The sequence below is a fragment of the Manis javanica genome, chromosome 13 (genome assembly GCF_040802235.1).
Source record: "Manis javanica isolate MJ-LG chromosome 13, MJ_LKY, whole genome shotgun sequence".
In the NCBI taxonomy this organism is placed as follows: domain Eukaryota; kingdom Metazoa; phylum Chordata; class Mammalia; order Pholidota; family Manidae; genus Manis; species Manis javanica.
In genome coordinates this window covers 88,301,108-88,328,891 of record NC_133168.1, presented here as the reverse complement: position 1 = coordinate 88,328,891, position 27,784 = coordinate 88,301,108, and the positions used below count along the sequence as shown (strand labels likewise).

The 27,784-nt window shown below is 42.2% G+C and overlaps 1 protein-coding gene and 1 pseudogene across 1 annotated transcript; one reads left to right on the top strand and one right to left on the bottom strand.

The window, feature by feature from the left end:
- Window positions 1-11,623: 11,623 nt before the first annotated feature.
- Window positions 11,624-16,709, bottom strand: LOC108389292 (olfactory receptor 7E178-like; annotated as a pseudogene).
- A 5,865-nt stretch (window positions 16,710-22,574) lies between these two features.
- Window positions 22,575-23,540, top strand: LOC140845868 (olfactory receptor 7E24-like). Its single transcript, XM_073221014.1, has one exon. It carries the CDS (start codon window positions 22,611-22,613, stop codon window positions 23,538-23,540), a length of 930 nt encoding a protein of 309 aa, XP_073077115.1. The 5' UTR covers window positions 22,575-22,610.
- The last annotated feature ends 4,244 nt before the right edge of the window (window positions 23,541-27,784 follow it).

Sequence of the window (27,784 nt, the reverse complement as noted above, 5' to 3'; positions counted from 1 at the left end):
GACCGAGGGCTGATGAGCCAACAATCCCTCTCCTTCCTGGAAGGCAATGGAAATGCAGGCCCTGCCCTCAGGACCAGCAGGGAGACCGACCCAGGCATGGACCCGCTCAGGCAGACAACGATTCTGAGAGGAGAAGACACGACTGTGAGGCCCACTGGACTGGAACCAGCAACCTGAGGTGCAGGAAGACAAGGGTTATCATCTACCATTGTGTGACCTCGGCGGCTCAGTGCACAGAGCTCATAACCACCCCGATGGGTCCCTGTTCTCTCAATCTCTGAGGACTTGCAGGTATTAATGGAAGAGGAATGGAGAAAAGTGAGCGTGCTTGGGAGAGTCTGGACCCTTCTCCCAGGAGAAAGCTCACCTGTCCTCTGCTCTTCTGACTTCCAAGCCAAAGGGTTCTTATAAATATCATGTGCTTTTTTTCAATTAAAAATAAACCATATGTGACCTGAATGTACAAATCTTTTGAATTAATCATGAGATTTAGAGAGCATTTGGTCTCTTATACTAAGAATATAATATATTTCCATTTACTCAGCTGAGATTTATGCCTCCAAGAGGAACTTCTATTATTTTTATTTGCATGGTCCTGGGTTGCAGTGTACATGTTAGCATCGGAGATTTCTTTTTTCTATTTTGAATATTTTGGCCTCTTGGCTGAAACTGTGCATATTGGAGATCAGCTCAGGTTCTCACTTTTCTTGCAAATTGATTAATGTTGGTATATTAGACAAGTATCACGTTGATGTACATCTCAGGAATTTGGCAGGTTAATTACTTAAGGGGGTCTCACAGATCTCTACAGTGAAAATGTAGGCTTGGACTGTAGTCACCTCAAGGCTCGACTAGAAGAATACCCAGTCCCAAGCCTGCCCATGTGACAATGGCAGGATTCTGCTTTGAAGGGCAGTTGGCCATAGGATTCGCTCCATTTTTTGTCACAAAGACTTCTTCACTGGGAAGCTGAGAATATAGTGGCTGTCTCACATCAGAGGGAGTTGATGACTGGGTAGAAGAGGTTGGCAAGTTGAACATCTGAGTATCTTTACTCATTAAGGTTGGAGTGACACCCCAGCATTTTCCTAAATATTATTCATTGCATGCAAGTCAGTAGCTCTGGCCAACAGTCCAATCACTGGGTGCACACATGGGCTTGAACACGGATAGTAGCACTCATGGGGAGTATCTGAGATGCTCTGCACCAACAAGGCCTGACCCACTATCAGGAATTTCAGCTCTAAGCACAAGACTCCAGAATGTCTCTCTCCTTCTAACATAGTCCCCCCATTCACATCACCATCTTCTCAACAAACTCTCCTAGAGAAGCACTTACTCTGTTGGTATTTCTGCAGCCCCGGCCGTGGGGCTCCTGGCCCTGCCATAGGAAGTCTCCCTGGTTTTTCTTAAACAAACACGGCCCTTCCATCTTTGCCAGGAGAAGCCAGAGCCATTTCAGGACCAATTCCATAAGCATCTCTAGAGGCTTCTGATTTCTGCTCAACCAGTGAGGGCTCATCTCTCTCCAAATATATTTTCTTTAGGACCTTTGTATTTCAACTCTTAAGGTCTTTTTTAAAGTGTGATTTTGATTCATCTAGTGATATAAAAGTGATGTGTGGGTATAATGGTTTCTCTTTTCTATCTTACCTTTTCTTTGAAGTTCTCCCGGCTCAGATACCTCTGTTTGGGGAGCTCAGCAATGGATTTATTTTCAGCTGATAGGAAGAAAACTTGAATATTTACCCAATACACTTGCATATTGGAGAAAGTATGCCAAGTGGCAAAAGAAATTTTAGGGAGCTCAAATGACCACACACCAGGATAACACAAAAGAATTGGAGAAAGAGGTGTGAGTGTTGAGACATTCTACAATGCATAGGTAGGTGGAAAAATCTAATATTAAATTGTCATGATATTAAACTGACGTCATTTTTTAAAGGGAAGAGACAATCAGATACTAAATTCATAGAGCAATTGTAGGCAATTGAATTTCATAGTAAAATCAAAGTACTATGAAAGTACCAATCATGAAGTACCAATCATATGACATCTTTTCAGAAGGCCTAGATTGCTACCTCAGAAACTATGTGCAGCATCTTTAAAGGAAAGGTTGATATGTACATGGGTGCCTGGGTATGTAGCAGAAGACAGAAGGAGCCCAAAGATTGACTGACCATAATAGCAGAAAAGGAAGCAGGTACAAAGTGGAATCCTAACGAGGCAGTGAAAATGACAGGAAAGATGCTCCCTTTGCTGAGGACATGGTCTGCTGCTGTCCTTGACTAACAAAAATGAAGACAGAGTTTAACCTAATCATAATTACTTGGATGAAAACAGTCCAGACATAATTAGAACTACACGGTCATTGGAAATACACACCAGTCCTCTAAACGTCTGTGCTACACCCTTGACCAAGACATATCATTATGATCCCTTTTTTTTGAGAGGGAATCTCTCATATTTATTCATGAAATGGTTGCTAACAACAATAAAATTCTGTATAAGGGACTCAATGAACAATCATTAATCAACCCCAAGCCTAATTCTCAACAGTCTCCAATCTTCTGAAGCATAACAAGCAAGTTCTTACATAGTGAACAAGTTCTTACATGGTGAACAGTGCAAGGGCAGTCATATCACAGAAACTTTCGGTTTTGATCACGCATCATGAACTATAAACAATCAAGTCAGATATGATTATTTGATTTTTATACTTGATTTATATGTGAATCCCACATTTCTCCTTTTATTATTATTATTATTATTTTAAATAAAATGCTGAAGTGGTAGGTAGATGCAAGATAAAGGTAGAAAACATGGTTTAGTGTTGTAAGAGAGCAAATGTAGATGATCAGGTGTGTGCCTGTAGACTATGTGTTAATCCAAGCTAGACAAGGGCAATAAAACATCCACGGATGCAAAGGATTTCTCTCAAAACGGGAGGGGGGGTGAGGTTCTAAGCCTCACCTCTGTTGGTCCCCAATTTTTCACCTGATGGCCCCCCGTGCGACTGTGCCTGTCTTAGGTTGTTCCTCCCTTGAGGAATCTTACCCTTCTCTGGCTAACCAGTCATCTTCCGGGGCCATACAGGGAAATGTAAAGTTGGTAAGTGAGAGAGAAGCCATATTGTTTGAAAAGGTTAGCTTTTTACTTCTTTGCAGATTTATGCCCTGTGGCTTCTATGCCCAGCATTTGTCTTGAGGTATCTTTACCACTTGGAGGAATTATGATACTCGGTGAATTCGATATGAGGCACGAATTCTATTTAAGGGTTGTAATTAGGAAGGAAGAAGAAAAGCTATAGAGGTAGCAGACGGAAGAAAACATGGGAAGATTGATTATTTCTTTGACATATCTTCTTGTAGAGTAACTTAAGCATGTATAGGTTTTAAACTACTAATTAAATTGTGCACACACATTAACATAATAGGAATACAGTTACATAACCAAAGCAGATCTATAATTACCTGCCATCTCCAGTGAAGCCAAGAAAACCAGTTAGGCACCCTAGGCATTTGTGAAAATTTGTCTATGATATAATGGATATTGTCCAACTGTACTTGAACAGTCTAAGAGAAATCAGACAAATTAAAACAACCCATTCCTGGGAACTGTTCACATCCCATATGTTCTTTAAACAGTAGATAGTCTGTAGTTGTAAGATTTTGGAGCATTACAACTTGCACTGCTCCTAATTCTTGGTTGAGTTCCAACAGTATCGATCCAGTCAAATTTGTTGTTTTACTGTATGCACAGGCCAGCTTAGATATCTCCTTCTTCATGCCAATGTCAAGTCCAGGAACAGGTGGGATGAATGCAGCTGCAACTGCAGCATCGTCTGGATCTTTGTTGAGGTTTTTTGATGATCATCTTCTGGTATGACTCTTTCAGAGAGTGCTGATGTTGGAAGTTCTTCTTCATATCATATCTTAGTTAATTTTCTGGGTAGCAAAATTAGGCTTTGACCCTCTGTATAAACACAAACAGACCTTTTGCCCACACTTTGCTATGCCCTTTATACCATTGTGTAGAACTCATTGGAGGTCACCACACAGAACTGCTTTTATTATTTTTTTAAGAGAAAGGAATATCATCAGAAAAGTGTACCTCCATAGCTGATCATCTGACACCCTTCAAGTGATCAAAATTAAGGATATTTAAAGCATGCATTAATCATTGATTTACAGTTAGGTTTATCCTATCAGGGAGTAATCCCCCTTCTCTTTCATTCTTTTTTTTATTATATTTAATCTACACGTACATGAAGCATATTATGTTTACTAGGCTCTCCCCTATACCAGGTCCCCCCTGTAAACCCCTTTACAGTCACTGTCCATCAGGATAGCAAAATGTTGTAGAATCACTACTTGTCTTCTCTGTCTTGTACAGCCCTCCCCTTTCTCCCACCCACCCATGCATGCTAATCTTAATACCCCTCTTCTTCTCCCCCCCTTATCCCTCCCTACCCACCCATCCTCCCCAGTCCCTTTCCCTGTGGTACCTGTTAGTCCATTCTTGGGTTCTGTGATTCCACTGTTGTTTTGTTACTTCAGTTTTTCCTTTGTTCTTATACTCCACAGATGAGTGAAATCATTTGGTATTTCTCTTTCTCCACTTGGCTTATTTCACTGAGCATAATACCCTCCAGCTCCATCCATGTTGCTGCAAATGGTAGGATTTGCCCTCTTCTTATGGTTGAGTAGTATTCCATTGTGTAGATGTACCACATCTTCTTTATCCATTCATCTACCAATGGACATTTAGGTTGCTTCTAATTCTTGACTATTGTAAATAGTGCTGCGATAAACATAGGGGTGCATGTGTCTTTCTCAAACTTGATTGCTGCGTTCTTAGGGTAAATTCCTAGGAGTGGAATTCCTGGGTCAAATGGTAAGTCTGTTTTGAGCATTTTGATGAACCTCCATACTGCTTTCCACAATGGTTGAACTAATTTACATTCCCACCAGCAGTGTAGGAGGGCTCCCCTTTCTCCACAGCCTCGCGAATATTTGTTGTTGTTTGTCTTTTTGATGGCAGCCATCCTTACTGGTGTGAGGTCATACCTCATTGTAGTTTTAATTTGCATTTCTCTGATAATTAGTGATGTGGAGCATCTTTTCATGTGTCTGTTGGCCATCTGTATTTCTTTTTTGGAGAACTGTCTGTTCAGTTCCTCTACCCATTTTTTAATTGGATTATTTGATTTTTTTTGGTTGTTGAGGCATGTGAGCTCTTTATATATTTTGGACGTCAAGCCTTTATCGGATCTGCCATTTACAAATATATTCTCCCATATTATAGGGTTCCTTTTTGTTCTATTGATGGTGTCGTTTGCTGTACAGAAGCTTTTCAGCTTAATATAGTCCCACTTGTTCATTTTTGCTGTTGTTTTCCTTGCTCAGGAGATATGTTCAAGAAGAGATCACTCATGTTTATGTCTAAGAGGTTTTTGCCTATGATTTTTTCCACAAGTTTAATGGTTTCATGACTTACATTCAGGTCTTTGATCCATTTTGAATTTACTTTTGTATATGGGGTTAGACAATGGTCCAGTTTCATTCTCCTACATGTAGCTGTCCAGTTTTGCCAGCACCATCTGTTGAAGAGACTGTCATTTTGCCATTGTATGTCCATGGCTCCTTTATGAAATATTAATTAACCATATATGTTTGGGTTAATGTCTGGAGTCTCTAATCTGTTCCACTGGTCTGTGGCTCTGTTCTTGTGCCAGTACCAAATTGTTTTGATTACTATGGCTTTATAGTAGAGCTTGAAGTTGGGGAGTGAGATCCCCCCTACTTTATTCTTCTTTCTCAGGATTGCTTTGGCTATTCGGGGTCTTTGGTGTTTCCATATGAATTTTTGAATTATTTGTTCCAGTTCATTGAAGAATGTTGCTGGTAATATGATAGGGATTGCATCAAATCTGTATATTACTTTGGGCAGGATGGCCATTTTGACTATATTAATTCTTCCTAGCCAAGAGCATGGGATGAGTTTCCATTTGTTAGTGTTCTCTTTAATTTCTCATAAGAGTGTCTTATAGTTTTCAGGGTATAGGTCTTTCACTTCTTTGATTAGGATTATTCCTAGGTATTTTATTCTTTTTGATACAATTGTGAATGAAATTGTTTTCCTGATTTCTCTTTCTATTGGTTCATTGTTAGTGTATAGGAAAGCCACAGATTTCTGTATGTTAATTTTGTATCCTGCAACTTTGCTGTATTCCGATATCTTTTCTAGTAGTTTTGGAGTGTATTCTTTAGGGTTTTTTATGGACAATATCATGTCATCTGCAAATAGTAACAGTTTAACTTCTTCTTTACCAATCTGGATTCCTTATATTTCTTTGTCTTGTCTAGTTGCCGTGGGTAGGACCTCCAGTACTATTTTGAATAACAGTGGGGAGAGTGGGCATCCCTGTCTTGTTCCCGATCTCAGAGGAAAAGCTTTCAGCTTCTCGCTGTTCAGTATGATGATAGCTGTGGGTTTATCATATATGGCCTTTATTATGCTGAGGTACTTGCCCTCTATACCCATTTTGCTGAGAGTTTTTATCATGAATGGATGTTGAATTTTGTCAAATGCTCTTTCAGCATCTGTGGAGATGATCATGTGGTTTTTGTCCTTTTTGTTTATGTGGTGGATGATGTTGATGGATTTCCGAATGTTGTACCATCCTTGCATCCCTGGGATGAACCCCACTTGGTCATGGTGTATGATACTTTTGATATATTTTTGAATTCGGTTTGCTAATATTTTATTGAGTATTTTTGCATCTACATTCATCAGGGATATTGGTCTATAATTTTCTTTTTTGGTGGGTTCTTTGCCTGGTTTTGGTATTAGGGTGATGTTGGCTTCATAGAATGAGTTTGGGAGTATTCCCTCCTCTTCTATTTTTTGGAAAACTTTAAGAAGAATGGGTATTATGTCTTCTGTGTATGTCTGATAAAATTCCGAGGTAAATCCATCTGGCCTGGGGGTTTTGTTCTTGGGTAGTTTTTTTATTACTGCTTCAATTTCTTTGCTCATAATTGGTTTGTTTAACTTTTGTGTTTCTTCCTTGGTCAGTCTTGGAAGATTGTATTTTTCTAGGAAGCTGCCCATTTCTTCTAGGTTTTCCAGCTTGTTGGCATGTGGGTTTTCATAGTAGTCTTTAATAATTCTTTGTATTTCTGTGGAGTCTGTTGTGATTTTTCCATTCTCATTTCTGATTCTGTTGTGTGTTGATTCTCTTTTTCTCTTAATAAGTCTGGCTAGAGGCTTATCTATTTTGTTTATTTTCTCAAAGAACCAGTGCTTGGTTTCATTGATTTTTTTCTATTGTTTTATTCTTCTCAATTTTGTTTATTTCCTCTCTGATCTTTATTATGTCCCTCCTTCTGCTGACTTTAGGCCTCATTTATTCTTCTTTTTCCAGTTTCAATAGTTGTGACGTTAGACTATTCTTTTGGGATTGTTCTTCCTTCTTTAAGTGTGCCTGGATAGCTATGTACTTTCCTCTTAAGACTGCTTTTGCTGTGTCCCACAGAAGTTGGGGCTTTGTGTTGTTGTTGTCATTTGTTTCCATATATTCCTTGATCTCTATTTTAATTTGTTCGTTGATCCATTGATTATTTAGGAGCACGTTGTTAGGCCTCCATGTGTTTGTGAGCCTTTTTGTTTACTTTGTAGAATTTATTTCTACTTTTATACTTTTGTTGTCTGAAAGGTTGGTTGGTAAAATTTCAATCTTTTGGAATTTACTGAAGCTCTTTTTGTGACCTAGTATGTGGTCTATTCTGTAGAAAGTTCCATGTGCACTTGAGAAGAATGTGTACCCTGTTGCTTTTGGATGTAGAGTTCTATAGATGTCTATTAGTTCCATCTGTTCTAGTGTGTTGTTCAGTGCCTCCGTGTCCTTACTTATTTTCTATCCTTTGGGGTGAGTGGGGTGTTGAAGTCTCCTAAATTGAATGTATTGCATTCTATTTCCCCCTTTAGTTCTGTTAGTATTTTTTTCACATATGGTGGTGGTCCTGTGTTTGGTGCATATGTATTTATAATGGTTATATCCTCTTGTTGGACTGAGCCCTTTATCATTATGTAACGTCCTTCTTTATCTCTTGTTACTTTCTTTGTTTTGAAGTCTATTTTGTCTGATACTAGTACTGAAACCCCTGCTTTCTTCTCTATGTTGTTTGCCTGAAATATGTTTTTCTATCATTTGACTTTTAGTCTGTGCTTGTCTTTGTGTTTGAGGTTAGTTTCCTGTAAACATTATATAGATGGGTCTTGCTTTTTTATCATTCTATTACTCTGTGTCTTTTGATTGGCGCATTCAGTCCATTCACATTTAGGGTGACTATTGAAAGATATGTACTTATTGCAATTGCAGGCTTTAGATTCGTGGTTACCAAAAGTTCAAGGTTAGCTTCTTTAGTATCTTACTACCTTACTTAGCTCACTTATTGAGCTGTTATATACAGTGTCTAGAGATTCTTTTCTTCTCTCCCTTCTTATTCCTCCTCCTTCTCCATTCTTTATATGTTGGTTGTTTTATTCTGTGCTCTTTTGTGTTTCCTTTAACTGCTTTTAGTGGGTAGTTGATTTTATTTTTTGCCTTTAGTTAGGATTTGGTTGGTCTGCTTTCTTTGCTGTGATTTTATTTTCTCTGGTGACATCTGTTTAGTCTTAGGAGTGCTCCCGTCTAGAATAGTTCCTCTAGAATACCGTGTAGAGGTGGTTTGTGGGAGGCACATTCCCTCAACTTTTGCTTGTCTGGGAATAGTTTAATCTCTCCTTCATATTTAAATAATAATCATGCTGGATACAGTATTCTTGGTTCAAGGCCCTTCTGTTTCACTGCATTAAATATATCATGCCATTCTCTTCTGGCCTGTAAGGTTTCTGTTGAGAAGTCTGATAATAGCCTGATGGGTTTTCCTTTATCGGTGACCTTTTTCTTCTCTCTAGCTGCCTTTAAAACTCTGTCTTTGTCCTTGATCTTTGCCATTTCAATTATTATGTGTCTTGGTGTTGTCCTCCTTGGGTCCTTTCTGTTCAGAGTTCTGTGTACTTCCATGGTCTGATCAATTATTTGCTCCCCCAGTTTGGGGAAGTTTTCAGCAATTATTTCTTCAAGGACACTTTGTATCCCTTTTTCTCTCTCTTCTTCTTCTGGTACCCCTATAATGCAGATATTGTTCCTTTTGGATTGGTCACACAGTTCTCTTAATATTGTTTCATTCCTGGAGATCCTTTTATCTCTCTCTGTGTCAGCTTCTATGTGTTCCTGTTCTCTGGTTTCTATTCCATCAGTGGCCTCTTGCATCTTATCCATTCTGCTTATAAATCCTTCCAGAGTTTGTTTCACTTCTGTAATCTCCCTCTGGACATCTGTAATCTCCCTCTGGACTTCATTATATTTCTCTGCATGTCCTTCAGCATGTTTATGATTTTTATTTTGAATTCTTTTCAGGAAGACTGGTTAGATCTGTCTCCTTCTCAGGTGTTGTCTCTGTGATCTTTGTCTGCCTCAAATTCTGCCTTTTCATGGTGATAGAGATAGTTTGCGGAACTGGCATGAGTGACGGCTGGGAGAACGTCCCTTCTTGTTGGTTTGTGGCCTTCCTCTCCTGGGAGAAGAGCGATCTCTAGTGGCTTGTGCTGGGCAGCTGTGCACAGATGGGACTTCTGATTCTTGCCTGGCCGCTATGGAGTTTATCTCCGCTGCTGCTGTGGGAGTGGCCTGCCTCTGGCAGCTGCTCCGATCTGGCGCAGATGTGTTGGAGTTTGGAGGGGAAATGGCAGGGAGGTTGTTCATCTCTGTAAGGGGCCTCGGAGATGCCCTGCTATCTAGAGGTTTAGGGTGCCTGGAGTTCCCTGGTGCTGGGCTAAGTGTCCCAGGATGCTTCCATCCAGCTATGGCATCCCTGTCCATTTAAGACTTCCAAAAAGTACTCGGTTTTCTTTGTCCCAAGGGTGCTGGCTGCATGGACCCACTCACAGGTCTTACTGTCCTATTTCTCTAGTATCCAGGACCCCACCCACCTACTGTGTTTGCGCTCTGGCGCGGATGGCTAGGGCTGTGTGTTTAGCAGTCCTGGGCTCCCTCTCCCTCCCGCTCTGACTCCTCTCCTCCTGCTGGGAGCTGGGGTGTGGGACGCTTGGGTCCCACCAGGCCATGGCTTGTATCTGACCCCCTTCATGAGGCACTGGATTCTCACAGGTGTCTATGTGATCTGGTTGTTGTCCTGTGTCTCGTGGTCTCTCTTTTAGGAAGAGTTGTCTTTGTTGTATTTTCAAAAATATATGTGGTTTTGGGAGGAGATTTCTGCTGCTCTACTCATGCCACCATCTTGACCCCACCCCTATGATCCCTTTTTTATCCTGAGCTCACTTTGCAATCTTCCAGTTGCATCTCACAACGCAGCTTTATTTTCTGTATTCTGATTTATTAGTCAGGGTTCTATCAAGAAAAAAAAACCCACACTAGTGATTTTAATGAAGGTAATTGAATATAGGTATGGCTAAATAGTTATTGGAAGATGAAAGGCATATGAGAAAAAATATGGTAACACAGAGTCATCACTGAAGGATGTAGTGACAGCCCCTTAGGCTAAGGGGTACAGGGAAGTGGTTGGGCATTAGGGTGTGGTGTCGTTTATTGACCATTATTGGAAGAACCTAAAAAGAAGGCAGATGGAAAATCAGAGCCATAGTCTGAAGACTCGAAGCGCCACCACAGCATCACAACTTTAAACTTAAAGCATTAGTAAATATGTAAAAAGGTAAGTTTGAAGCAAACAAACAATAGTTTCATATCCATATATACATATGACCAGCTGTAGAGTTTGGAGGGAGAAGATATGAAAAAAATGTAACCAGGAATGTTGAGAAAAATCACACTAGGGACTGGCTGTGATAAGATAAACGCTTTTGTATCTTCTCCTTTATGCTCTCTGACCACGTTAAGATCTTCAGGATTGGACTGTGAACAGTAAGGAACCCAAACACAAGTCATTTTTGAACGAAACGTCTGATGAAATCCAAGAGTCCCGTGTTTTGGCTGTACCTTTAACCCGACCTGGGGTGCTGCTAAGTTTTTCCACACTTTTTCCACCCTCCTGTCCAACTGAATCTTAATCCTTGGTGGTGGGACTCGGGAAGATGCTTTAAAGTTCACCAGATGCACCCAATAGGAAGCCAACACTGAGGACCAGCAATATACAGTCTCTTACGCACAACCTACATCAATAGATTTGATTGAAGCCAAAGTTTTATGGACAATAGACATAGACAGTGAAAATGGTTGAGATACATTGTATACATATTTAAAAGGAGAGTTGTGAATTTCTACAGGGTGCCTGAGTCCTAGGTGACAAATGCAGAAGATTCCACAGGTGTAATAGAATCCCACTGTGCAGTGATTTTGACATACATGGGCTCCCAGAGTACTACCTTAATCCCATCGAAGATGTGCCAAAATAAACAATTTTCAGATATGATAAAACAAAGGAATGAAAACCATAAACTACAAGAATTATGTGGACAGTCATGTTTGCCAATTCCAGATGTTTGGTTTTACAATCTCTTCTAATCCACAAACTAAAAAAAAAAAATGGCCCAAGTATTAAAATGAGTCTATTCTGTTGAGGAGCTTCTGCACAGCCCTCTTGACATCCCTGTTCCCCAGGCTGTAGATGAAGGGGTACAGCATGGGGGCGACCACAGTGTACAACACTGAGGCCCCTGCACCCTTCCTGGGAGCATGTGAGACACTTGAGCTGAGGTACACCCCAAGGTCTGTGCCATAAACCAAGCAAACCACTGACAGGTGAGAGCCACAGGTGGAGAAGGCTTTATACTTCCCGCTTGTTGATGGAACTTTCAGAATGGAGGAAACAATTTTGTATTAAGAGTAAAGGATCCCCGAGATTGGAACACCCCCAAAGATGGCAACAATAAAACAGATGAATATATTATTGGTGGAGATATCATCACACATATGCTTGAGGAGTTGTGGAGCGTCACAGAAGAATTGAGGAATTTCCACTTTTGTGCAGAAGGTAAGTTGTGACACCATCAGGCAGTGCAGCTGCCTCAGACTCAGGGAGTCCAAAAGGCTGACAGAAAGAGACAGCAGGACCAGAAGGCTACAGAGGCGGGGGTTCATGATGGTCAGATGGTGCAGGGGGTGACAAATAGCTACAAACAAATCGCAGGTCATGACAGTCAGGACTACACTAGCCAAAGATCCAAAAAGATTAAAAAAAGAGAACAGAATCAGGCAGCCTACATAGGAAATGACTCTGCTGTGAGATTGAATGTCCAAAATCACCAAAGTCTGATACAGGAAGCCCTAAATAATGTTTGGTGATATTGGGGTTGCCCTTCTCGTGACTATCATGATCATCACATGCATGCTCATTTGGGAGTGCTCAGAACTGGTTTGCACAGATCCATTTCCTGCGCTGGCTTGGGCCATGCTCATGGGAGCGAGACGTGGTGGTGGAGGAGAGCGGGATTCTGTATGAGGTTCTGAAATCCCCAACAGAAAAGACAAGTGTAGGAGCCTCATCGGCTTCTGAGCTGAAACTTTGCACGTTGGAGCCCTCCCATCTGGCCACCTCAACTTCTCTCTGCTTATCTTCTTGATCAGGAAACAGCTCCCAAAGACCCTGACGCACCCACCACCTGTCAGGGCAGTCCCTGGTCTGTGCTGTACCTCAGTTGGGTCATGACTTAGGAGCCCGGATGCAGTGCCTTCTCCTGCGTGGTCAGTGATGGGGCTGAGGCTCTGTCCTCAGGACTGACAGGAAGACAGACTCAGGCATGAATCCCGGTGTGCAGATGATGAGACACGGATGAGGCGTGACCGAGACTGGCACCCAGATAAGGCTGGAGACACTGGATAATTGTTTTCTCCTCCTTGGCCCTGGGAGCTCAGTGCACAGAGCTCATCATTAAGTGAAATTGGTCCCTGTTCTCCCAACGGCTGAGGACATCCTGATCTTAACAGAAGAAAAGGATAAAGTGAATGTGTTTAGAAGGTTCTGGGCCCTACCTCCTCTCAGGAGAAGACTCATCTGTACACTTCCCTTCTGATTCCCAGTTTCAAGGATCTTCACATAATGCAGACTTTTTTTCAGTTCAATTGATGACTTTCAGAGCTTGATATTTGCAAGTCCATTGTATTAATAGTGTAAACTATGGGGAATTAGGTCTTCCATAACAAAATCAAAAGCTTTCTGTCTCCTGACTTAAGATCTGTCTCTAAGAGAAACTACTTCGCTTTCTTAGGGTTTTTTCCCTTTTATTTAAAGGACCACCCAAGTTCTAATTTTTCCCTTTCATTGATGTATGTTGGCATATTAGAAAACTACTGGTTTTTATACATTGACTCATAACTCCCTACTCCTCTTGAATAGCCCAGAGTGTTGAACAGGACTGCTGTTGGGAGGTCCGCAAGGGTGGGGACCTCTCCAGGTCTGCCTGAGCGAGGACCGGTTTCCGGGCTCCCCACGTGGGTGCTGGGAGGACGCAGGTGCTGTGCGCCGCTCTCCTGGGACCTTCCTCAGTGTCGGACCCTTGGGTCTGTCACAGGGAAGCTCCCACATGGCAGCTGGTTTCCATCAGAGCACACAGAGAGGTGACAGATACAAGGACTGGGAAGATGAAAGCCAGTCGGTTTTGTGCCCTAATCTGGGAAATGACATCCCATCAGTTCTGCCATGTTGTGCTTGTTGGAAGCCAGTCAGCAGGCCCAGGACACACCTGAGGGGATGGGTCTCCACAAAGGTGCGAATGCAAGGGGTGGAATCTGCCTCACCCTCCCTCAGAGCACTGGGCTCTAGGCACCAGAAGATGCTGGGGCTGTCTCCCTCCTTCCCATGGTAACCCAAACCCACCACACCCCAGTGCTCTCACTTAAATTTCCTGCAGAATAACTGGAAGCTGGGTAAAAATTGCCTCTGACTTGGTATTTGTGCAGATATCAAGTTCCTTGTGGACATGCAGCCAGAAGAAGCCAGTGTGGTTTCCCTTCTGTCACCAGCGTCCTTCTACTGACATTGCATCAAATTGCAGCTGTTCTGGCCCAAATTCAGCAAATGTCCCCAATGGTTTTCATTTTCTGCTCATTGAGAAGAGTTCATTTGCTCCAGAATATATTTTCTTTAAATTACTTTGGATCACAGACCCTGAAGTTTCCTCGAGTTGAAAATGCGGGCTGTGTGGTAGTGATGGTCCTTTGCAAGCTTCCGCATCCCACCCTCCGGCCCCACAGGACTCTGGGTGACGAATCCGGTGATTCATTTGTCATTACCAAGAAAGTTTGACAAAACCTTGATGGTGAAGTAGGAGACGCCAGCCTTATCCCACCAACAAACATCAGCAATTAGACAGCTATCCATGAGCACAACAGCTCTGGGACAGCTCGGGAGTCACTTAGGAAATGTCAACAACATATAGGGACAAAACACCCGGGAATAACAGGAATAGACACACTAAAGGGAAGGAAGAACAGCTTCATTTTGCCTGAATCATCCCTGGTTAAAAAGGCAGCATTACTTTCCCTCATACCAGGGTTCTTTGTCTATCATTCAGGTTTGCGTAAATGGATGTGCAAATAGAGAAATCTTGTAACGCAGTCATTTTCACTGGCTGATATCCTCCCACTGATGGCTGTGACCTCATCACCTGTCAGGTGCATTCCTTTCTCTAACAGCGGAGTTCCTTATCAATGTAGTCAGAAGGCGACATAATCCAGAGGGAAAAGTTGAGGTAAATCACATTAGTCTCAGGATGGGTTTTCAGGGAACCAAGACTAATACCAAAATCCATGTGTGACACCTTGGAGGACAGGTGGTACTTATTTTGCCATTTACACGCACATAATTAACATGCTTTCACTTATATGCAAGCATATTGGGTGAATATTCAAGTTTTCTTCCTATCAGCTAATGAGAAATCAATCTCTGAGCCCCTCATACAGACAAATCTGAGCAGGAGGACTGCAAAGAAATGGTAAAATAGATAAGACAAATCATGATTTCCATACATTACCTTTATCTTACTATATGAACCAAAATAACATTAAAAAAATATCTTGAGAATTGAAACACGAAGGTCTAAAGAAAATAAATTTGGAGACAGATGAGCCCTTACTGGTTGAGTAGAAACCAGAAGCCTCTAAAGATGCTTATAGAATTGGTCCTGAAATGGCTCTGGCTTCTCCTGGCAAAGATGGAAGGGCCGTGTTTGTGTAAGAGAAACCAGGGGGACTTCCTATGGCAGGGCCAGGAGCCCCACGGCCGGGGCTGCAGAAGTACCAGCAGAGTAAGTGCTTCTCTAGGAGAGTTTGTTGAGAAGATGGTGATGTGAATGGTGAGAACTATGTTAGAGGGAGAGAGACATTCTGGAGTCTTGTGCTTAGAGCCCAAATCCCTAATATCAGGCATTGTTGGTGCAGAGCATCTCAGATACTCCCCATGAGAGCTACCATCCATGTTCAACCCCATGTGTGCACCCAGTGATTGGACTGTTGGCCAGAGCTACTGACTCGCATCCAATGAATAATATTTAGGAAAATATTGGGGTGTCACTCCAACCTTAATGAATAAAAAGGCTCAGACTTTGAACATGCCAGCCTCAAGCCCTTGTGACAAAAAACTAAGCCAATCCTATGGCCAACTGCCCTTGAAAGCAGAAACCTGCCATGGTCACACGGGCAAGCTTGGGACTGGATCGTCTTCTAGTCGAGCCTTGAGGTGACTACAGCCCTAGCCTACATTTTGACTGTAGACACCTGTGAGACCCCCTTAAGTACTTAACCTGCCAAATTCCTGAGAAGTATGTCAGCATAGATAGTTGTTTAATATACCAACAACCATCAATTTGCAAGAAAAGTGAGAACCTAGGCTGTTCTACAATATGCACAGTTTCAGCCCAGAGGCCAAAATACTCAAAAGAGAAAAAAGAAAATCAACCTCCGATGCTAATATGAACACTGCAACCCAGGACTATGCAAAGAAAAATACAAGTTCCCCTTGGAGGCGTAAATCTCAGCTGAGGACATGGAAATATATTAGAACCTTAGTATAAGACAGTGAATTCTCCTTAAGTCTCATGATGAATTCAATGGAATTGCAGATTAAGTCACATATTATTTATTTTTAATTGAAAAAATATGATTGTTGTAAGTTCCCTGTAATTTTGAAGTCAGAAGAGCAGAGGACAGGTAAGCTTTCTCCTGGGAGAAGGGTCCAGGCTCTCCCAAGCACACTCACTTTTCTCCATTTCTCTTCTATTAATACCAGCAAGTCCTTAGAGATTCAGAGAACAGGGACCCATCGGGGTGGTTATGAGCTCTGTGCACTGAGTTCCCGAGGTCACACTATGGTAGATATTCACCGTTGTCTTCCTGCATGTCAGGTTGCTGGTTCCAGTCCAGTGGGCCTCACAGCCATGTCTTCTCCTCCCAGAATCGTTGTCTGCCTGAGCGGGTCCCTGGCTGGGTCGGTCTCCCTGCTGGTCCTGAGGGCAGGGCCTGCGTTTCCATTGCCTTCCAGGAAGGAGAGGGATTGTTGGCTCATCAGCCCTCGGTCATGCCCAAGCAGAGACACACAGTAGCCCAGTGAGTACTTGGAGGTGCTGGATGGAGGAGGGGCTAGAGGAGCTTCTTTTTCTTTATGAGGACAAGCATTTGGAACAGCCATAAGGAAGGGTGCCAGTATGCTACATTTCAGCTCAGAGGCCAGTGAGCTTCAAATCCCTGGTTCTCTTGGGGGTACAAGAACTCATGCATGCTTTAGCTTTCCTCGCACACTGGTTGTAGCTCTGGCAGACTTCTCCACAACCCAGAGCAGGAAATATGTCTTCCTATACTGTTCCCTAAGCATGAAAATGCTTCTGAAAGTAGGAATCATGTTGGTGGAAATGATGATATTGACCACACTCTCCTGAATGTTTTACCAGGGTTTCTAAGTGTTATGCTCTGAGCTTGGTTTTTTTAATGTAGCTTGTTAAATATAGTCTGCATAACCACCTCCAAAACGACAGACATTGTATTATTATCATTTTGCAGTGAAGGACAGCAATGTAACTGTGTGTCTTGGGTAGAAAGGGTTGAAGTCAGGTTTGAATCCTAAAGTCAGACTGCAATCACAGGACATTTGGATAATGTTCCGCTGTCAGCCTGACCCGGCATTTCCCTTGTCAGTCTCTGTAGGCTGAGACCCACTCCTCGCTGAGCACTTTCCTCCGAGGTCCCTGTGAGACCCCATCGGAGAGCTGTGTCTGGTACCTGATGTTACCTGCCGGGGAAGGTTACCTGAGACCATGGGTGGAGGTCACAGGAAGGGTTGGAACATGATAATTCGGGGAAGCTCTGTCTCACCCTGTTCCCTGATTTTGCTTCAGCTGTCTACTTCCTTCTGTATTCTGGTAGTTTAACCCCTTTCAATCTCTACGGGACACATAGAGCCAGAGTGTTGGATTATTTTCTTAGGAAAGAGTGAAGAGGCAAACCTGGGAAGTTTAGAGCTCTGCGCCTCTGCTTAAAATCTGATGTACAGGGAGACAGAGTGATCAAGGTCAGAACATGCGCCTCAGAGATCCATGTAATTTTAAGTCTGTCTGATCTATTCATGACTTATTGTGACACGGGGAAAGTTTTTAGTGTCCCTGAGCCTCAACGATGTCGTCTGAATTGATCTTCAGTGACACACCTGCACTGATTGAGAATTAGGTATAGGGAGTAGTGAGGATGTAAGGATGTGGTGTGTGTGTGCAGTAAGGGCAAAGTATATTTTACACATTATTATTGTTATTACTCGGTGCCATATAATCAAGTAAAATGTGCTGCCATATGAAGGTTTGGTTTTCCCTGGATCCCTGAGAAAACATTTTAGTTTTGTAAGCCTTACACAGGTGTATTCTGAGTACTGGAGGGTAACAACTGAATCTCATTCATTACTGGTTCTGTGGTGCATGCACCTTGCTTGGCACAGTGCAGGCTACGAGAAAACAATCTCGATTAAATATTTAGTAGATGCATCCCTGGTTCCCAGGAACAGAGCCTCAATGTGACTTCTGCACACTGTGTGTCTTCCCTCCCTCCAGGGATGTCCCACAGCACTAGATGAAAGATAACACCCTGCTGCGTATATCTCTGTCACAGATGTCCTAGGAGCCCTGTCATTTCCATTTAATAGAATCAACAGTATTCCATTAAAGAAATGTGGCTATTTTCTTAAAAATGAAAGTGACAAAAAAGAGTGAGAGAGAAAGGGAATAAATCTTATTTCAGGGCTTAAATACATTTTAGGACTTCTGGTCAATGCATGAATGAATTCCCTGGGACAGAATAAACTTTTACTTCTCTGCCATGTAATTTGAATAAAAGGCCATTAAACCTTTCTTGGGATTGTGTTTTAGCAATAAGCCTACTTCTCCAATAACGATTCAAATTGTGATTTGAAAACCATGACTGAATCTTTACCAAGTGATAACGTCTGTAGGTGCTGCCTATGTCCCAGAGCTGGGAGTCAGCCTCCGGGTGTCCGGGTAAGGGACACCAGCACAGGGAGCTGGAGAGAGTTACCCACACTCTGCATTTAGTATGTGAAAGATGTAGGACTCCGCTACAGGCCTCCTGATTCCCATCTGAGGGCTCTGTGCCCCTCACCAAAGCAGAATGATTATGTTCTTTTCAAACCTGCCTTACTTGTAAATGAGCAAATGCAATCAGAACCATTCATTCCTTCTCTTGGGATTTGGTGAGCTCATCTGTAGGGGCATGAGCCGAGGGTTCATGGTGGCCTTTATTGTACAACTACTGTAGGTCACAGAGTTTCTGTGCATAGATATGCATCTCATAAACCATTTTTGGAAATCTGAGGTGTGGAAATATTATTCCCTGTACAATGTGTGAATTTTCATGAAGACCTGTCATGGAAAGACAGATTCATTGCTAGACAGATCTTTCTGTTTCTATACCTTGACAACAAGAGCATATGGTGGAATTTGTGTGACTTTTCTATTGGAAAAACATATGTAGGGAACTCATGGTGAAGTTGCATATTACCAGTTTTAAAAAATCCTTTCTCCTTCATGCATGTATCTTTTGGAAGTTCTCACTGTGTGAGACAGAAGGAGCACAAGAATTTTATTAGGTGTGTCATAATAAGGAATTCACAAATGAAATTTATTTTTCAAGTAATATTAAGTATCATTCAAAGTGTTTGAAATACATATATGTACTTCACAGAGTCTCAAAATACAACATTGTGGCAAATCAGAACTCAGAAAAATTGTGTACAATGAAAATATTTAGGTAAGGTTCAAGACAACAGTTGATGGACACATAAATGAATGCTACTATCTAGCAGTATTGACAAGGAAATACATCTACCAAATTCATGAAAAGTGTTGTTTTTTGGGCAACTGGAGTTCAGAGACCTGGAATCATGTATGGATGGATATTATATATATATATGTAATATATACATATAATGGAATATTATTTAGCATTTCATGTGATACATGAATGATCTTGGAGGATATTATGGTAAGTGAAATTAGCCAGACATAGAAACACAAATACTGCTTCATTTTACTTATATATAGAATCTAAAGAAGTTGAACTCATAAAAGGAGAGATCAAATGATGGTTACCAGGGGCTTGGATGTGGGGGAAATGAGGAGATTTTGGACAAAGAACACCAAGTTTCAGTTACACAGAATGAATAAACTCTGGAGCTATAATTTACTGTTCGGTGACTATATTCATACAGATTACTGTGTTACATACTTGAAATTTGCTCACACAGTTGGTCTTCGGGGCTCTCAGTACACATGCACACTCACACACACACACACACAATCATACCCATGTGAGGTGATGATTATTTAATCAACTTGGTCATGATGATCATTTTACAGTGTATACATATATCAAAACATCACGTTGTATACCTGAAGTATGCTTAATTTTTACTTGCCAATTATACTTCAGTTGAGCTGGAAAAATGAATTCTTAAGGAAATATTATTACATATTTATATTTTTAGTATTGTTAGAGGGCAGTAATGTCAGTAGTAATAACAGGTAATGTTGTCGGATGATTTGCTACTGTGTGGTAGTGGCTCTCTGCTAGGCCTTGTGTGTGTGTGTATATACCCAAAGGAGTTAAGTGTAGATTTTACTGGTTCTGGGTGTGATCAGTGGAGCAGCACTTTTCAAAGGTCAACAAGCAATGATAATGATCCACTAAAACCTTGTCTGAGCACTTTACAGTTATCATTTTCTTTCTTACAGCAACCCTATAAGGTCATTTGAATTAATATACTTTAACAGATGAGCAAGCAACACAGGTGTTTGTATTTTCTATTCCTTTTCCTCTCTCTCTCTCTCTCTCTCTCTCTCTCTCTCTCTCTCTTTCTCTCTCTTTTCATTTCCCTCAAATGAATCATATTTTGACCTGCCAGGAGAAATGAACCCTTCTGAGTAGCCTTCAGTGAGTAGAATTGCAATTCCGCGTAAGAGAGGATAGACTTAAAAATGCCCAAGCTGGCATAAGAAGTCAAATATAAGGTTTCAGTCTGGGCCTTAGTCTTAAATTTCTCAACTGTGCATAAGAGGATTGGAACTGATGAGAGATGAACCCTTCACAAATGTGTTCAACTAGAGATGTATTTAGGGAGTTTTAACCAAGCACTACAAATAAAAACAGCAAAAAGTAAACTCAACCTCAGAGCTTTCCCTGAGATGGTATAACACTGATAGAAAATGACCTGTCAAAAAGCATTACATAATGTATACGATTGTCCAATCACTGCTATACATCTAGAAGCAATGTTGTATCGTATATCAACTATATAGAAATAAAAATAAATTTATTCCATCAAACAACAACAAAAAAAGATACAGCAGATTCACTGTAAGTTGCTTAACCGTTTAATCGCGAACACCATCTTCAGGATTAGGGATGCTGAATGCTTCTGTGCATGTAACAAAAACATATTTGTCCAAATATAAACTCCACCATGATGAAATAGTTATATATTTGAGTTATATTTGAGAAGCCTCTGACCACAGGACCCACCCATGTGAGTGAGCCCTCAGCTCCATGAGAGAATGGGGATCATAACAAATTATCATAAAAGTTCATGAAAAAATTGGCATATAAAAAATACTATCAGGTTATGCACATTCTATTTTAATTTCAAAACCTTAACTTCCCTAAGATTAAGGCTATATCCCAAATCAGGACAATTTCTTGTGTTTCCTGTGGATAAGATAAAGTACATTTGAGGGCTTGTTAATGTACTTTAATTGGAGAGTCATTTTTTTGTTAAAGAGAGGGATATTTATTACTCCGTATTTTTCTTTAGAATCATGGGCTGATATTTACTGTGTTCATTTTAGAATCAAATAAACAAGACAGATATCAAGAGGTAATGAGTTTTCAGAAGAGCTTGCAAATGAGAAATATTGCTGAAGGTACCAGGGTGTGTTGCCCTCAAGTGTGAATACTTTACTTGTGAATTTCTTGAATCAAAAATATATACACTGATGTAATATACATGATGTTGAGCATGTTTTCACAGGCCTGCTTGCCATTTGCATATCTTCTTTGGAAAAATGTCTATTCAGGTCCTCTGCCCATTTTTCAATCAGATATATTTTGGTATTGAGGTATATGAATTCTTTATATATTTTGGACATTAACCCCTTATCAGATATGTCATTTGCAAGTATATTCTCCATTCAGTAGATTGCCTTTTTGTTTTGTTGATGGTTTCTGTTGTTGGAAAACATCTTTTTAGTCTGATGGAATACTGTTTGTTTATTCTTGTATTTTTTCCCCCATATCCAGAAAAAAAATTGGTAATGCTGATATTCCAGTTTACTGCCTATATATACACAATGAGATATTATTCAGCCATGCAAAAGAATGAAAACTTGCAGTTTGCAACAGCATGGATGGACTTAGAGGGTATTATGCTAGGTGAAATAAGTCAGGCCGAGAAGAACAAATACCATATGATACCACTAACACGTAGAATGTAAAATGTAAACAGAACAGAAATAGAGTCATAAAAACAGAGAAAAAAACTGGTGGGGCTGAAGAAGGGAGATGGGAAAAAGAGGTGTGGGGGATAATGAGGGACAAACTTCCAATTATAAGGTAAATTAGTCACAGGGTTAAACGTACTGCATAGAGAATATAGGCAATAATATCATAATATCTTTGTATGTTGACAGATAGTGATCACACTTATGATGGTGTGCATTTACTAAAGTATAGAATTGTCTAATCACTATGTTGTCCACCTGAAACCAGATCAACTATATTTCAATTAAAAAAAGAAAATTCAAAAAACTAAACTTTTCACAAATTAAAAATATTTATTACACATTGTGTTTCACACAATATACAATGTATGTTAATACTACTATGTATTACGATATATATTTATAAATATATATTGCACACTTTAAATAATACATATATTTTCATACAAAATATAAGCAATACAAATTTGACTCAGTGCCTGTATTCTTGTTTTTTTAATTAAAATTGTATCTTCTTCTCCAACAGGCGTCCCACCTACATGGAACCTCAGAATCTTACAGGCGCTTCAGAATTCCTCCTCCTGGGCCTCTCAGAGGATCCAGAGCTGCAGCTACTCCTCTTTGGGCTGTTCCTGTCCCTGTACCTGGTCACCGTCCTGGGGAACCTGCTCATCATCCTGGCCGTGGGCTCTGACTCCCACCTCCACACCCCCATGTACTTCTTCCTCTCTAGTCTGTCCCTGGCTGACACTGGTTTCAGCACCACCACCATCCCCAAGATGCTGGTGAACATGCAGACCCACAGCAAGTCCATCTCCCATGCAGGCTGCCTCACTCAGGTGTCCTTTTTTTCTCTTTTTGGGTGTTTGGACAGCCTACTCCTGGCCGTGATGGCCTATGACCGGTTCGTGGCCATCTGCCACCCCCTGCACTACCCGGCCATCATGAGGCCCCGCCTCTGTGGCTTGTTAGTCCTGATGTCATTACTCATCAGCCTTTTGGACTCCCTGACTCACTGCTTGATGGTGTCCCAACTTACCTTCTGCACACATGTGGAAATCCCTCATTTCTTCTGTGAAGCTCCTCAGCTTATCCGCCTTGCCTGCTCTGACACCCTCAGAAATACCATATTAATTTATTCTCTTGGTGCCATCTTTGGTGGCATCCCAGTCTCGGGGATCCTTTACTCTTATACTCGAATTGTTTCCTCCATTCTGAGAGTCCCCTCTGCAGATGGGAAGTCCAAAGCCTTCTCCACCTGTGGCTCTCACCTGGCCGTGGTTTGCTTGTTTTATGGCACAGGCATTGGGGTGTACCTCAGCTCATCTGTGTCCCCCTCCCCCAGGAAAGGTGCGGCAGCCTCGGTCATGTACACGGTGGTCACCCCCATGCTGAACCCCTTCATCTACAGCCTGAGGAACAGGGACCTCAAGAGGGCACTGTGGAGGATTATGAGCAGAACAGCCTGATCTCAATATGTTTTATCCTTTTTGGTTCATAGGATTGGAAAATGCAGCAAAATCCAACATGCACAACAAGAAATTCTGAGTCTCCAGGCACATAGTGTATATGCAGTCATCTAGCTCTCTCTCTTTGTTTACAAAATTTGTCCTCTTAGTGTAACTGATGGAATTGGGAGATGGTTCCGGATTTACCACTGCAATCACAGCCACTCCGGGATGACGTGCAGTCATCCATCAGTCCACCCTTCTCACTGTCCTCATGCACCACCCACGTCTCTTGGGCAGGAGCAGTTTCCCTTCTATCATGGCAAAATAAACAGAGCTCCCTCTTTCTTGGTACTTATTGCTTCTTTATTCTTCTATTAATTATTTTCTGTTTCTTCAATCTCAATCCTACCTTTCAGATGAAGGCATATTTGAAATTTAGCCCCTTAATGATCTTGAGAACATTCTAAGAAGATAGGGAGAATATTTACTTTCCTGTCCAAACTGGACTCTTTTGAAATGGAAAGGTAGGCGCGGTGGAACCTAAGCACAGATGTTAAAGTTAATTCAGAACCTATGTTGTGGAGATAGAAAAGCCAATAGCGCCCTTTTTTGTACAAACCTTTTAGTGAAATTTGGAGTTCTGATTGGGTCAACTGTGGACCTCTGCTTCAGCTTCTTGTTTCCTCTGCTACAGCCTGGTTTCTTTACTCCCTTTGTTTCACCTTCTCTCCCTCCTTTTTCTATGTTTCTCCCCCACTGTGTCTCTCTTCCTTCTTTCCATACCACTGGATATACTTCAAGGCAGGTCTTCTCTATCCTGTTCATATTTGTTAATTTCTTCCCCCAGTCAGTGTCTTCACAGTCAGGGGTGTCCTCCATGCTGACAGTTGCATTATCCAATTTATGGACCCAGGCTTAAGTCAGGTTACCTTAATGCCTTCAGAGGCGCCATATATGTCCACGGATTTTTTTTGTGAAAGAGCAGCAGCAGAGGTATGCAAGGGTCTGGGCAGCAGCCCATTCTGAGGGTTCAGACTGAGCATGACACACAATGGCTGATTCCTCTTCTCACCAAAGTGCTAGAACCCACCCTTTCCCCTATAACTCTTAGCTTTCGGTGTGATTGCTACTTCCTGGAGGTAGGTCTTTATTGTGTCTGTGTGTGGTTTAAATGTTGGCTCTGTGTGAATTTCCTCTTTTCTATCACTGAGATATAATTGCCACAGAAAATTCATTTCAGGTGTACAGCAACATGATTCAATATTTGGGTATATCACAAAATGATCATGATGATGCCTATTATTAGACTCAGGTATACAACATAGTGATTCATTATTTGGGTCTTTCAAGAAATGATTACCACAGCCTCTAGTGGATTTACAAAGTAATTGATTTTATATTCAGGTTTTCCAGATGATCAGTTAATAAGAAATCAATCTCTGAGTTCCTCATCACAAGAACTCTGGCCCAGGTGGGCTGCAGAGCTGAGATTTAGAAAGATGCACCAGGTCCTCATTCCCATACATCCCACTCTAGCCCTCCATTGAAGCCCAAAGCACATTTTATTCAAGGGTTCAAACACAGAGATTCTAAAGACAATGCATTGGGAGAGAGATGAGCCCTTTCTAGTTGAGCAGAAATCAGAAGACTCTCAGCATCTTTGCTGAATTCCCTTCAACATGGAAGGACTGCAGTTCACCTTTACATCAGTGGAGGGCTCCTGCTGGTGTAGGAGAAGCCAGAGAGACTTCTGACCACATGGCCAAGAGAAACAGGGTGGGCTCTGCAGAAACACTTAAAGCAGTATAATTTCTTCCATGTGCCAGTTCTTCCCCAGCAAAGTTTTGCTGAGAAGATGCTGATATGGAGAGTTGGAGACTATATATGGAGAGTTGGAGACTATGGTAGCCAGAGAGACGTCTCCAGTCTAGGGCATAGAGCCCCAATCCCTGTGAGGGGAGGTTTTGAGAGTGGGCAGCTTTCAAGCTGCTCCTGACATCCCCTGCCTTCTGTATTCGTGCCTTGTGTATGCCATCTCTCATTGAGCTGCATCTTGGGATTTGCATGCCATGAGTAAAATGTCAAAAATATCTGGGTCATGCTCCAACATTAATGTGTACATAGACCCAAACTCCCAACTTGCCAGCCCCTTCTTCTCTGCCACCTGCTCACTCTGCTAGAAGAGAGCCACCACATTATCAGCGACCAGTGGAGAAGCCCACACGGCAGGGAACTGAAAGATGCCCAAAGTCGACTGCTCAAGAAGCACTGAATCCTGGCCTTGCCACAGGGCTGAGCTTGGCATCAGGTCCCCTGTTAGTCATGCCTTGAAAGGACCGCAGCCTCCATTGAGACTTCAGACATCTGTGAAACCCACTATAATATTTAAGCGAATTTTTCATTTGGAAATACACTGAAGTAGACTATTATTTCATGTAAAACATGCGTGCAGAAAGATTAAAACTTTGGCTTTCATTCAAGATAGCAAAAAACATACCATCCAAAACCCAAAAGCAGGACTACAGAGAGAAAAATGGGAGGTTCTCCTTAGAAACATAAATCTTAACAGAGAAAACAGAAACTGTATGAGATTCTTGGTATAAGAGACATAATTCTCCCCAGATAGCATGATCAATTCAATGAATTTGAAGACATACAAGTCGGCCATTGCTTCTTCTAACTGACAAAGAAAAGTTGTCTAAATTTAAAAAGTCTGTGAGGGAGACGCTAGGAGTAGCGCAGGGGAGCTTGCTTCTGAAAACAGGAGGGTCCGCACTTCCAAATACATTCCCTTTTCCTCCTCCTCTAATAATACCAAGTCATCAGAGACGGGGGAACATGGACCCGTTTGGCTAATTAGGAGCTCTGTGCACTGAGTCCCCAAGGACATATAAGAGTAAGTAATCTGCCTGTGCCTCCAGCCCTTTCCCGTTTTAGTCCCAATTTAGGGGCTTTGCATCTCTGTCCTCTCCCAGGATCGCCATTGGCATCAGGAGGCCCATGGCTGACTCTGCCTTCCTGCTGGTCCCGAGGACAGAGCCTGAACCGTCAGCCCGTGCTGGGCAGGACAGGGGCAGCGGATGCTCATTCCTTGGTGACACCCCTGCAAAGACACGGGACAGCCCGGTGGGTCCCATGGAGACGGTGGTGGGAGGAGGGACCGTCAGTAGTATTTTTTTTTTCACCATGAGGATAAGCAGCATATTCAGGAAAAATAGATGGGAGGCACCCGTATGCAGAGCTCAGCTCACGTTCTTGGCTAATATTCTAGTTCATGTTCTTAGTTCTGGGGGTCCCGAAAGCTCTTATTCACAGCTTTGCCGTTCTCCCACCTGGTCCTGCCATCACAGGAATCCCCCAGCCCCACCCGTCATGGCAGGAAGGAGTCCATCCGTTCACAGGCCACCTAGACACGTCTCTCCTCCCAGCCCATGCTTGCACTTCTCTCCCTGGCATTCCAGGCAGAGACCCACTGGTCACTGCGCTCTCTCCTCGGGCTCCTGGCGAACCACGGTGCAGAGCGGGGAGTCGCCCCTGCGGAGCCCGCGGCCACGGCTATGGCCGAGGCACAGGCAGAATCACCGAGCGCTGCCCTAGGGATGCACGCCAGACCTCTGTCTTGTCCCTGCTCTTTGATTTTGCTGCCAAGGCCACTCCTGCCTGCATTCTGTGCCTTTTCCCCTCTTGCTCTGAGGGAGACCTAAAGGCCGAGGGTTGGCCCCCTTGCCACCAGGACACGGCTCCACGGTAACCTCAGGGAGCCCACAGACTCTGGGTGTCTGCTTACACTCTCATTGCTAAATAGTGAACAGTTTCAGTGTATGGATCAGAGACCCAGTGTTTGATTTTGAATCTAACCTGTCCTATTTGTTACGTGTGTGACACCGGTGAACATTTTAGTATCTCTGATCCTCAGCGTTCTCATCTGCTGTCTAGTGGATGGATGAGCAGAGTAAGAGCAAATTAAATTAGACACTTTTATTATTATCAAGGCTAAGCACCAGAGACCCAGCTCAGTTATCCTGTGATCTGTAGACCTGGTTGCCCTTGATTCTGAGAGGATATTTTATTTTTGTCCTTATGCAAGTCGATGCTGAGCACCTGGTGGGAAACAACTGATTCTCACTCATTCCTGATTCCTCAGAACCTGCACTTTTCTTGGCACAATGTAGGGTATGAGAAGAACAGTTTCTGTTAAATATTCAATAGATTATTCCCGGGTTCTCGGAAACAGAGCACATGCCCTATGTGTTCCGCACACA